This window comes from Podarcis gaigeae (assembly GCF_964106915.1).
Source record: "Podarcis gaigeae genome assembly, chromosome: 2".
Classification (NCBI taxonomy): domain Eukaryota; kingdom Metazoa; phylum Chordata; class Lepidosauria; order Squamata; family Lacertidae; genus Podarcis; species Podarcis gaigeae.
Genome location: NC_139679.1, coordinates 29,228,892 through 29,242,129, shown reverse-complemented (window position 1 = coordinate 29,242,129; position 13,238 = coordinate 29,228,892). Strand labels below are relative to the sequence as shown.

At 43.9% G+C, this 13,238-nt stretch overlaps 1 protein-coding gene across 2 annotated transcripts in view; it reads right to left on the bottom strand.

Annotated features, from left to right (window-relative positions):
* The window catches only part of TTYH2 (tweety family member 2), an 80,899-nt gene extending 80,074 nt beyond the window's left edge, over window positions 1-825 (bottom strand). The window contains exon 1 of one of the 2 annotated variants that reach the window (XM_083727605.1): window positions 524-825. In XM_083727605.1, the coding sequence (XP_083583731.1) occupies window positions 524-655 (132 nt within the window). In that variant the 5' untranslated portion in view covers window positions 656-825. The remainder of the gene's footprint in view (window positions 1-523) is intronic. The other variant, XM_083727607.1, reaches the window with a different exon arrangement.
* Between the last annotated feature and the right edge of the window lie 12,413 nt (window positions 826-13,238).

The following is a 13,238-nucleotide window of genomic DNA, read 5'->3' as shown; positions in this document are numbered from 1 at the left end:
AGGTGCGCAAGGCAACAACTGCCCACGAGACCACCACGCTCAGAATAGCCATCGGGGGTGCGGATGGATGAGCGCAGGGGTGATAACTTGAATAAAATAGGGGGGAGGCAAGCCCCGCCCCGCATAATCCATCCATCACAAGACGTGGGGCACCCACACTATCTGAACAATGCCCATCAACTTGGGGGGGGGGCTAGGAGTTGGGGTAGAAACAAAGCGGGGCAGCGAGGACGGCACTTGACGGAGTTGCAAGCCCCTTCCATTAGAGGAGGCGTTTTGTCGAGGGCAGGCATTTTGTGGGAAACCGACGGGGGGGGGGGGAGCCACTCCGGATCTCTCTCCCTCCCTCTTCGATAGGCCGAGGGATCCAGTCCGGGGGGGCTCCCGCCCCAGAGCTGAAGGTCGCGCTGCGAAGCGCGGGAGGCCCAGCCAAGAGCCGCAGTGGGACTTTGCATGGAGAGCGCCCCATTCATTCTACCCTACGGGGGAAAAGGAGCATGCATCGGGCGGGCGGGCAACGCACCTGCTGGTAGTCGGCGTCCCTCGGGCGGAAGGCGCTGGAGACCGGTTGCAGGCGGAGGCTCAAGTGGGGCAGCCCGTGCAGCCACGACGCCCACCAGGGCGCCAGGTAATCGGCCCGCGCCGCAGGCAACATCGCGACCCCGGGCCTGCCGGCTGCAGATGCTGCAGCTGCTCGCCGCCTCCCCGGACAGGCGCCCGCTCCTCCTGCCGCTGCCGCTTCTTGTGCCGCGTCTGCTCTCCGCACGCCGATCGCGGCCCGGCCTCCTTCGCCGTCGCGGAGCGCGCTCGCCAAGCGCCGCCCCTTCTATTCTCCGCGATGGGGAGGCGGGGCAGGGCGGGGACGGGGCGGGGGGCGCAAGCCGGGCCATTCTGGGAGGGAGCGGACGCCCCCTGCGGGATCCGCCCGACTGGCGGGGGCGATGCTTGCAAAGAAGTTCCCAGCAGCACTCCGTCTTCCTTCTCTCCCTCCCGGCAAGAGATTTTGGGGGGTGTCAACCTTATGTGGGGCGCATGGTCGCAGCAGGATTTATGCTATATTGGGGGGGGGTGCAGGACACCCACCTGTCATCATCCTCTGTCTGGCTCCGTCTAGCACATTAGGAATTTCTTTTGACCTCAAGTGCTGAGAAAAATCTGTCCGAATCTTTCTCCTTTTTTTTTTTTTTAAAAAAAGTATTTTTATTTATTTACTTGATTTTTTTGGATGGGGGCAACTGTCCCCGTGGCTATGGTGGGGCGGGGTGTGCATCTCTGACTCGCATGCAAACATAATCCTGTGTTCTTGCTTTTAATGTCATCTCCTAGTGAGGGGGAAGTGAAACATCTACAAGGGAGGGGCTGCCCCAACTGCGGAATATCCTCTCCAAAGAAAATGCGCCTGGCATAAACTTCATTGTCTTTTAGTCACTGGGCCATAACTCTCTCTCTCTCTCTCTATCTCTCTATCTGTTAAGTTGTGGGTGAACATATCAGACAACACAGCGATTCTTCAAACAGCTCTTGTTTATTCACAGGCCAGAACTGAACTGAAGGGTTCAACCAGCCTACTTATATAGAGCTCCAGTACCACACAACTGTAACAACTTTCTAAAACTATCCAATCACTGAACATCACTTTCAATCCCTTATTTGCATATGTGGACCTGAGTGAAAACTATCTACAGTATCCCCCTGCTGGCCCAGGGTGAGAACTTTCAGTACATAACACCAGCTATCTATCTATCTATCTATCTATCTATCTATCTATCTATCTATCTATATCTATCTTCACTCATTTTTCACACAGTCATTTCACTCAGTCACTCAGACATTTCAAAACATGTTTACTATATTAAATATTTCAAACTCTCCTACTGTCTATTGTGCTTTGTATTTCCTGCATGTACTGTTTATTTTTTATTTTTATAACCCTCCTTGGAAATCATTAGCAAAATGCAGCACATAAATGTTTTAAATATAGTTCTCTCTTTAAAAACAAACAAACAAACAAACAAACAAACAAATCCCCACACCTTTCCCACAAAGCCTTTGCCCTCAATCCAACTTGTTCAGCACACACCTTGCCTCAAAGAGTAACTGAAGAGGCATGTCAGCAGGGAGAAATGTGTGAGGGGAAGCTGGAAGATTCAGGATAGACAAGAGGCTTCTTCACACAACAAAGCATGGATTTTGCCCTCACTAAATGTAGCGACAGCCACCAATCTGGGTGGTTTTAATTAAAGATGGGACAAATTCATAGGAGGATGAGGCTATCAAACGCTACTAGCCACGACTAAAACTAACCAACTAAAACATTGGTCACCAGCAACATTGGTAGAAACCGTTCCAAGAAGAGTGACATTAAAGGTCCCAATGCCTGCATTTGAAACATGCCTTATGTCTTATGACCACAAATAGGAATTCTCTGTCGTTTCTCAGTTAGTAATGAGGAAGTTCTGAATTGGCCTAGGGATTGCTTAACTTACAGAGCCTAACTGCTTCCTAACTTACAGAAATTCACTACTTTGACATACTACTGCCTGCTATGTCGCAAAAGTGCTAATTTGCAGTTTCTCTTCCCATTTTTTAAAAAATACAGTGGTACCTCGGGTTAAGAATTTAATTTGTTCTGGAGGTCCGTTCTTAACCTGAAACTGTTCTTAACCTGAGGTACCACTTTAGCCAATGGGGTCTCCCGCTGCTGCTGCACCGCCGGAGTCTGATTTCTGTTCTCATCCTGAACCCGAGGTACTTTTTCTGGGTTAGCGGAGTCTGTAACCTGAAGCGTCTGTAACCCAAGGTACCACTGTAATGTACTTCACCAGATCTTAAACCTGTTACAGTATTTGTAAGAATGGATTCCAAATATCATTGACTTTGTCCATGGTGAGTCTGTGTTTATAATTTATGTTCAGAGATCCAATCAGTGCAAGATGTTAATGGCCATTCTGATCCCTGTCTCTACACCAACCTCCCCCCCCCCCCAATCCAGCCACATGCAACTCTTCGTTCATGTATTCATTGAATGGTAGTGTCTACATGACAGTTATCCCCACCTTTAGCCTTCTGTGCAGGACTTGAAACACTTGGGTGCGATTTAATGCATACTTTCATAAAAAAAACCTCTCCCTCACTTCTTATTAACCCAACCCTAACTGGCCTCTGGATTATTGCCAGTATTACTTTTATAATACCATCAATATATGCATTAAAGTCTATATGGAAGTTGTAGTGCCTTAGTTGTCTACACACTTTCATGTGGTGGGTGGGATATCCTGTGTTATAGAGAAGGATCAATAAACCTTATTTTTATAACTTATTTAAGGGCAGTAGAGAAGCAAGCCTTGTGTCCCAGACTGTTCATCAGACCCTCTCAGGCATGCCAAAGCATGCTGCCTTTTTGACTTTACTAGGTTAACTCAGGAAGTGGGAAGAAAGTGCATAGGGACAGCCATGTGGCAGAGTTGTTTTGTTTCATGCTTTCCATTCACGACCATGTCCATGCTTTCAGGAAGCGACAGATCAGCAGCAACATGGGAAGGGTAGTGTTACCCATTACCAGAACTTGAGCTTTGTCAGTTCCATGGAAATCTGGCAGGGCCAATTATCCTCAAACATCAGTGTGACAGCAGTTTTTAAATATCTGAATGAGAGGCATGGAAGGATGGAGTTTGAGGAAATGACATAGATTAAACCCAGCTTCTGCAATGACCCTGTAACTCCACCTCACTTCAAGGTCTCAGCATCAGCAGAAACAATGGATGGGAAAATCATACAAACCCCAAATAGCAGCTGTTATTTAAGGAATGCAGCAGTGCTAGCTCAGCTTATTTCAGCACCATTTTCTTCCCTGTAGAAATCCTCTTTCTGACATTTGGAGGAGGCTGCCGCGGAAGAGAAAGCAGCGTCTACCCCAGATCTCACTTAGTCCTTTGCCATATACAGCACTTACCTAATGATCTCAGATCATCTTGCCAGCCTTTGGAATTCTCTTGGGAGTTAGCGAGACCTTGGGCTACATATTGTGAATCGACATTTTTATCAATGTAGTGCAGAAATGGGCAGGCCCCCTAGCAAATCAATAAGAAAAAAAGTTAATTAAATAAGATCTGAGCTGCTAGTCAAAGGAAAGGGAGAAGAGCTATTTTTCACTTTCTAGCAGCACAAATTCTTGGGCAGAGGGATACATGTTCTCTCTCTGAATCATCCTAGAACACAAAATGTCCATCACTGGGGAATACTGCCTGCAGAAAACCATCTTTAGTTACTCTTCTCACCGATTCTAGAGGGTAGCTGCATTAATCGACTGCAGCAAAACTAGTAAGAACGTCTAGTAGATACCAGAAAAAGAACAAAGCAAATTCTCAATTATTTGATTTTCTTGGGTTTCCAACACAGAACATTTGCCTGGAGATACTAGTCCATAGGACGTGGGTGGCGCTGTGGACTAAACCACAGAGCCTAGGGCTTGCCGATCAGAAGGTCGGCGGTTCGAATCCCTGTGACGGGTGAGCTCCCGTTGTTGGGTCCCTGCTCCTGTCAACCTAGCAGTTCGAAAGCATGTCAAAGTGCAAGAAGATATATAGGTACTGCTCCAGCGGGAAGGTAAATGGCGTTCCCGTGCGCTGCTCTGGTTTGCCAGAAGCGGCTTAGTCATGCTGGCCACATGACCCAGAAGATGTCTGCTGACCAAAAGCCGGGTCCCTCGGCCAGTAAAGCGAGATGAGCGCCGCAACCCCAGAGTCGTCCACGACTGAACCTAATGGTCAGGGGCCCCTTTACCTTTTACTAGTCCATAACAATATTGGTTTCTGTTTTTATATTTGTTAAAACACACTTGTGGAATGCAGTGCTCATCTATTATATAAAGTGCAAAGGGAAAACTGAAAATATGTACCTAGAGTACTTATGATGTTGGATGGTACTACAAGTTCATTTAAACACTTCCTTAAAACAAGCTGTATTTGTGAAAAAGCTCTTGAAAAACCTACATTTGGAGGAAAATATTGAGCAGTGGCTCAGCAGGAAATTAGCCAGACTACATAATAGCCCATCCGGCTTTGTAGCCTCTATGAATCACAGTAGCTGTGAGTTGTATTTATAGCTTCCTACGCCTTTGGTTAATAGAGTGTATAAATCCCAAAGCTTTTTCAGCATGATGTCATGACCTCCAGCCTAATGCAATGAATCTTTCACTCTCTCCCAACTCAAGGCTTCTTTATAGGGAATGGTAATTATCACACTGCCATTGAGATGGCCCTCTCGACAACTCCAGGATTGTGCTAAATGCAAGTGATATTTGCATGAATAAACAACAATCTTTCCCTACTTCGAAGAGTAGGCATCAGATGTTTTCATGCTACATCTAAATGTCCCTTATTAAACTGCCAATGGTCTTGATGGTACCTTTATAACAGATATAGACATACTTCAGAGGATCAACTTGTTTATTTTCACTAATCTTCTTATACCACTTACGCTGCCTTCAAAAGCCTACCATAAAAGGTCACCTGTTTCAATGCATTTATTTATTACTGTGTTCCTGCCAAGCCATACGTAACTAGCCAAGCACTGGCAATTTCCAGACCTTATATACACAACCACATGGAATCCTAGATCTTTTCATCTGTGATGAAAAGGTAATGGCTACATTGATCCATTGGGATGTGGGCGGCGCTGTGGGTAAAACCACAGAGCCAAGGGCTTGCCGATCAGAAGGTCAGTAGTTCGAATCCCCGCAACGGGGTGAGCTCCCGTGGCTCGGTCCCTGCTCCTGCCGACATAGCAGTTCAAAAGCATGTCAAAGTGCAAGTAGATAAATAGGTACTGCTCTGGTGGGAAGGTAAATGGTGTTTCCATGCACTGCTCTGGTTCACCAGAAGCGGCTTAGTCATGCTGGCTACATAACCCAGAAGTTGTACGTCGGCTCCCTCGGCCAGTAAAGCGAGATGAAAGCCGCAACCCCAGTAATCCGCGACTGGACCTAACGGTCAGGGGTCCCTTTACCTTTACCTTGACCCATCAGCCTGAGTTATCCTAGCAAAACCAGATGTTCTCTTAAGAATAGCGTGTATTTATGATGTACCTGGACAACTTCCTAAGCGTGTTGAACTTCCCCGTCAAATGTTTCAAAAGATTTGGGCTTCCTGGTTTTATCACCATAAACTTGGGTCCAGATATCTTGTGAGCTGAAGGGCACATACGCAGTGCCTCTGCTGTTGAGACGGCTGATTATATTTACTATTTTCCCCCTCCATTGCAGCACCCTGCAAATGTACATCACCCAACAGCAGGTGATGTTGCAGGGTGAAATCTCTGAAAATTCCCTTCCACCTACAGAGTCCCCTGCTCAATCAGATACTTTACTTTTCTGTGGTTGGAAGGAGCTCTTACCACCACACGCAGGAAGAAGTCTGGATCCAAGCCATCGTCTGTACACCTGAGATAGCTTGTGAAAAATAGTTTGACTTCTCAGCAGCACGATGTCTTTTGTTTCTGTATTATCGCTTCCTGTTTGTATTAATTCCTCAAGTGCAAACAGAATTTCTTCCAAGTGCGTGTTAACAACCTGTAGCAGTAACTACAGCCAGGGGGGAGGTAGGAGTAAAATTTCAGAAAAGTATAAGATTTTATGAGAATCAACCGGAATTGGAAAAAATACAAACACGTGCACACACACACACACACACACACACACTCACAATCTATGGTGATCTGGTGTTGTGATTTTTGGAGGCTAACAGGACCCTGCTTTCGGAAATGATTAAGAAACCACCCATTTACCACTGCAAGGCAGCTCAGTCCTACAAAAGCTGTTCCCACTCAGTAGACGGGAATGATTAACTGCTAGTTAGCGAATGAGATTCATGGCTATTGCAACCCCCCCCCAAAAAAAACCCCCCACCAGTATTATGTATAGCAGAGTGTACTGGAAAACACAAGGGGGGAGAGGATGGTTTTCTATGATGTGAATCAAGCTATATTTAAAAGCACCATTCTAGAGGAAATGAGAGGCAAAGTTCACATTTGGATTAAAATCTCTCATGTGCTGCTGGTGAACCCCAGGGTCGCACTCTGCTTTTGCTTTTCTCTCATGCAGAATTTGCTTCTGCTGCTTCATTTCCACAAGCAGCACAAAGAACAGAAACAATAAGCATTAATTCCTGCAGGCGGATTAAAAAGCCTCTGGAGCAAATGTTATCTAGCAAATGTTTCCCCAGCGTGGAACAATACACAATGGGAAGGCCTGCTTTGTGCCAGAGGAAGAGCTAGGCGTCTATTATTAGATATCAGTGTGAACCATTTTGGGATATGGAACGGTAGTATAAGCCAGAGCTTCACACAGATTGCCTCTCTTTCCATTGCAGTTAATGTTCAGCTATATCCAGCAAAAGGCGAGCAAAACCCAAGCATGCATTGTGATTTGGCAAATTTGATTCTCCCATTCCACCCCAAAACACATTATAACCAACACAACTTTTCATCTATTGTCTCACACTACAGTTCCCATGATCCCATGATACAGGTCCTGCTAGCAACAGCTGATGGGAATTGTAGTCCAAAAACAGCTGGAGACCCAAGTTGGGGAAACACTGAACTAGATGATCCTTCTGGTCCTATGTGGTCCTATGATATAAATCAAACATTCTTCTTAACATACAGCACCATCTAAAGGCACGATTTTGAATAGCATCCACTGTGAGTTTACTGTACTGTATTTAATAGTCCAACTTGGTTCTTCATGCAATCAATAGAGTCCCCATCTGCCATCTGTTCAAATAATCATTAGTGACTAATTTGAATGCCTTGAGAAGGTATTGGCTGAAGCCACAGACAAGTAGCTGCCATTTTGGGAAAGCTGCTATATGCTTCCAGTGAGTAAATATTTGGTGGGGAATTTCCACGAGAAGCTTAAAAATGGGTGACTCCAGATAAAATACTTGCTAACCACCATCTACAGATCAGCAGCTTTTACAACCTCAGAGGCCCCAGAGATACTGAAGCAGTTGATTAATTCTTACACAACAAAAAAGACTGGCCATCAATATATATACACTTATGTTACTAGCAAATCTATTTGATATACAGGTAATGAGAGAGGAATAGAATAAAGAATTAGATATCTCAGTTTCGACCACACAGTGGGAAACTGCCATAACAATGGTGTTTCTGGACCTTAAATTGAAGCTCATACAACAAAAAATAATATTTAGAATATACTAGACCCCACTATGTTTGTTTAAAAAAGGGTGGCGCTGTGGGTTAAACCACAGAGACTAGGACTTGCCGATCAGAAGGTCGGCGGTTTGAATCCCCGCGACGGGATGAGCTCCCATTGCTCGGTCCCTGCTCCTGCCAACCTAGCAGTTCGAAAGCATGTCAAAGTACAAGTAGATAAATAGGTACCACTCCAGCAGGAAGGTAAACAGCGTTTCCGTGTGCTGCTCTGGTTTGCCAGAAGCGGCTTAGTCATGCTGGCCACATGACCCGGAAGCTGTACGCCGGCTCCCTCGGCCAATAAAGCGAGATGAGCGCCGCAACCCCAGAGTTGTCCGCGACTGGACCTGATGGTCAGGGGTCCCTTTACCTTTAAGGTATCTAACTGTTGGAGATGCAATAGGGGTAGTGCCTCTCTTAAAAAGTATGTTTTTTATTATTCTATATTGAAATATTTTTGGCAGAAGGTAACTGAAACGATCAACAGAACTGTACGGAACAAAGTTTACATTTACAGAGCAAAATATCCTTTTGAATTATATACCCAGCATATGAAATCTTACAAAAGGACAATATGAGTGGACTCTCCATGCCCTTACCACAGCAAAAAGACTGATACTTACTGATTAATTGGAAAAATAAAAATGTGGCTCTCTTCTACGATTGGATTGAAGACTTATACAAACTCGCAACATATGAACAACATGCATATAAACACAGACTCACCATGGACAAATTCAGTGATATTTGGAATCCATTCTTACAAATACTGTAACAGGTTTAAGATCTGGTGAAGTACATTACAGTGGTACCTTGGGCTACACACGCTTCAGGTTACAGACTCAGCTAACCCAGAAATAGTACCTTGGGTTAAGAACTTTGCTTCAGGATGAGAACAGAAATCACGTGGCGGCAGCGGCAGGTCCCATTAGCTAAAGTGGTGCTTCAGGTTAAGAACAGTTTCAGGTTAAGAATGGACGTCCAGAATGAATTAAGTTCTTAACCCGAGGTACCACTGTAACAACTTTGATTAGTATGGTTTTGGGTTTTTTTCCCCTCCCCCCTTTACTTTCCCTTCTATGTGGGTGCTGTTTCCCTTTTTCTTTTTCTGTCTTTTCTTTACGTCTCACCGTGTTTAGTGGACATATAATTATGTACTTTTAAACTTTCAATAAAGATGTCTGGAAAAAATAAAAATAAAAATGAGTGACTCGCTCTGTGCAATTTCAGAAACAGCAACTTTCACACCTCAGTCACATGGTACCATCACTCTCCAACCACAGAGGTTTCTTGGCTGGCAGCTTTTGCACGTAACATTTTACGCCTGATGGGGGATTTGCCAAATAAGGGAGAAAAACGGTGAGTGCAATTGGAAATGACCAATGCAAAAACTTTTAAGTTGCACACATATATTTGTGGGTAAGAGGAATAAAAAGGGTTGAATACTAGGCTTATTCTATACAGTGGTACCTTGGTTCTCAAATGTCTTGGTACTCAAACAACTTGGAACTCAAACACTGCAAACCCGAAAGTGTTCCAGTTTGTGAACATTTTTCAGAAGCTGAACGTGCTCCGTTTTGAGTGTTACACTTCCGATTTGAGTGCCACACTTCTGTTTTGAGTGGTACACTGAGGTCTGTCTGATTTTGCTATTTATTTTGCGTTTTTGTTTTTGCGGCTCTTTTTTTGTGTGACTGTGTGGAACCCAGTTCAGCTACTGATTGATTGATTGTGTGACTGCAGTAAATTGTTTATTGCTTTCATTTTATGGATCAATGGTCTCCTTAGATAGTAAAATTCATGTTAAATTGCTGTTTTAGGGGTTGTTTTTAAAAGTCTGGAATGGATTAATCCATTTTGCATTACTTTCTATGGGAAAGCGGGCCTTGGTTTTGGAACACTTTGGTTTTGGAACAGACTTCTGGAATGGATTAAGTTTGAGAACCAAAGTACCACTGTAGATGGAATCTTATCAGAATCTACAGCCTCTACTGTAACAAGCAAAATCCTAACTTTTCTCAAATACCTTGGAGCATGGTTTTTATGTAATGCTTCTTACATTGACACTTTGAGCCTTCCTTGATCAATAGTTTTAACAAATGTCCTTAAATTCTATTGTCACCTCTTATTCAGAGCTGTAAATGAGGGATTTTCTTTTGCTTCTCAGTAAATCTAATAATTCGTTTAACACAATTTTTGGAAGGAAGAATTCCTTTAAAAATGCTTTATTGGTTAAAAAAACATAACAAAAGACTAAATGCTACTGTCGCATAGATGAATATTTTCCTTAATCTTTTTGGGATTTCATTATTCATTATACCTAGTAGGAAGCCTTCAGGCTTCTTTGGGAAGGAACATTTAAACATTTTTTAAAATTCATTGCAAATTATTTCCCCCAAATCCCTATTTTTTTTTAGTTCCACCACATGTGGATCATGGTGCCTTCCGCCTCCCCACATCTCCAACAGATGTTTGATTTAGCTTTATACATTTTAATGAGTTTACCAGGCGTTAAATACCATCTGTAGAGCATCTTCATGCAGTTCTCCTTCAAATCGTAGCACGCTGTAAATTTAAAGTCCTCCCTCCACAGCCTCTTCCATGATTCATAGAATCATAGAGTTGGAAGAGACCACAAGGGCCAGCGAGTCCAACCCCCTGCCAAGCAGGAAACACCATCAGAGCACTCCTGACATATGGTTGTCAAGCCTCTGCTTAAAGACCTCCAAAGAAGGAGACTCCACCACACTCCTTGGCAGCAAATTCCACTGTCGAACAGCTCTTACTGTCAGGAAGTTCTTCCTAATTCCATCTGGATGTTTTGGCATCTCTAGCCCATTGCACCATAACAGATTTCACTTCTTCCTCCTTGACTTCCCAGTCAAGAAGTTTATACATATGAGAGCGTATTATTTGCATTGTCTTTTTCTAATCTTGAGAGTTCCATGGGGAATCCTTTATCCTTTCGAAATGTTTCATTTAGCTGAAAATACTGCAACCAGTCAGTCAGATGTGTCCTAATTTCTTAAAAAAAAATTTAGTCTTGTTTTCTTTTTCTTCCAACAGATCTTAATAAACTTCCCAATTACTTGTTTTTCCCCGTTGGCTGAGAATGCTTCCCTGCCCCAGCCATACCCATCACTCACCCTCCTTTTTGCCTTCTAGAGATTTTACCTTGCTGGAGCGAGTCCTTAAACTGTGCTGAGGCATCTTGCTTGCATGGATGAAGCATGGTGTAGTCTGACCAAAGTGTTTTGCCCCTGGCATGCAGCCCCCTCCCCATTACCCATGAGGAAATGTTATGTCCTGGAGTGAATAGGGTTCCCCACTAGCAATGACTCAGAACACACACCTGGTGAACAGAGATCTAGCATCAAATTGCAGATCAGAGTTGCTGGAAATGCATTTTTTTCATATGCTCTGGAGCACCAATGTCCTTATCCACTAACAACTTCTAGGGTTAACTAGGTCTTTCAAAATGAGCTCAGACAGTCTTAGATAAATTCCGTCTTAAAACAGGTCTGTTCTGTTCCTCATCTGCAGATGAGACAGAAACCAAAACTCTACTGCAAGTTATATTTGGCACTATGCAACATCTCTGTTTTGACCTAGAAGCCCTTAAAAGGGCTCAGAACTGACAAGGACTGCCTTTCCCCATATGAAGCAGCCCAGGAACTGAGGTCATCCTCTTCTTGTACCTCCTCTATGAGAGGTTGGGAGGGTGGCAACCTGAGATGGGACCTTTTCTGCAGTGGCTCCCGTTTTGTGGAATGCTCTCCCCAGGGTTCCACTGGAGCCTTCGTTATATATTTTTAGGCAAAAACATTTCTTTTCAAACAGGCCTTTAGCTAATTGACATCTGATGCCATTGTTAAATTTGGTTGTGGTTGTTCTTATTTTTACTAAGTATGTTGTGGTTTTCCCATTTTAGTTTTATGTTGTGCACCTCCCTGATATTTACAGATGAGGGGAGGTATAGAAACCAACCAGCCACCGTTAGCCCTCTGGATGTCATGCAATCTTCCCCATGCTATGCCGCCCTTCATTTTTGCCTGGATGGAGAACAGAAAGGAGCGTACAAGTGTGTGCAGAAACTAGGCTACTGTACAGAAGTAAAATTTACTTGTTGCTCTGCTACTTTTGTCTGTTCCCAGGTGCAATGGATATGGGGCCCGAAAGGGGCTTGCAAGAGGAACTGGAGCCAATGAAATTAGCGTTTAGAACTCTTAAAAAAAAACCAAAACCAGCCACATCAACCTTAGTGTGGTCTTAGTAACACTTTATACTTTCTGGCCATTTAGAATGAGCCATGTTAGAGTTTAATGTTTTCCTCCCTGGTAGATCGCAAGTCTCTTTAGATAGCAGACACCACTGAAATAGAGTGTGATATCAGAATCAGTATGTGATGCCAAGGATCACATGCTACTTATTCCAGCAGAATCTACATAGGATGCCTCTATTCCATATGCTTGATAAAACATGTCAACCGCATTAGAGTGTTTCTTCAACTCTGTCGCTGTAATGAGAGCAACAGGGTCAGATTGTACATGGAACAGTCCCAATTAACCCAACTCCCGAGTTAGAAATGAACATTCTCTCTTCCTCCATTAAGCCCATGGATTTCACACTGGAGATTCTGCAAATGTCCTGGGGGCTGTTTTGTGAAACATATTGAACTTGGGTGCTAGTTCTTGTGTTTTTCTGCAGATCTTTTAATTTTAAAGAGCAGTGTATCAAGTTTATCAGCTTGTTAAATCTTCAAACTGTTGGCCATATATTCTACTGGTATCCAGAATAGCTATTAGCGATTACTGAAAGAACCCCATTATTTTTTTGGATTAATTTGAGATTGATGAAGAGGAGACCAACAAGCTGACTGAAGATCACAACACCTCCTCTCGAGAGAAGAGCACACAGTCCCTGCAGAAGACAGATAGCTGCTCCCCTCTAAGGAACAATGCTGCTTAAACAGTAGTCTGCCCATGTTTCCCTTTGGAAAAAAGAGGACACCAAGAAGAAAG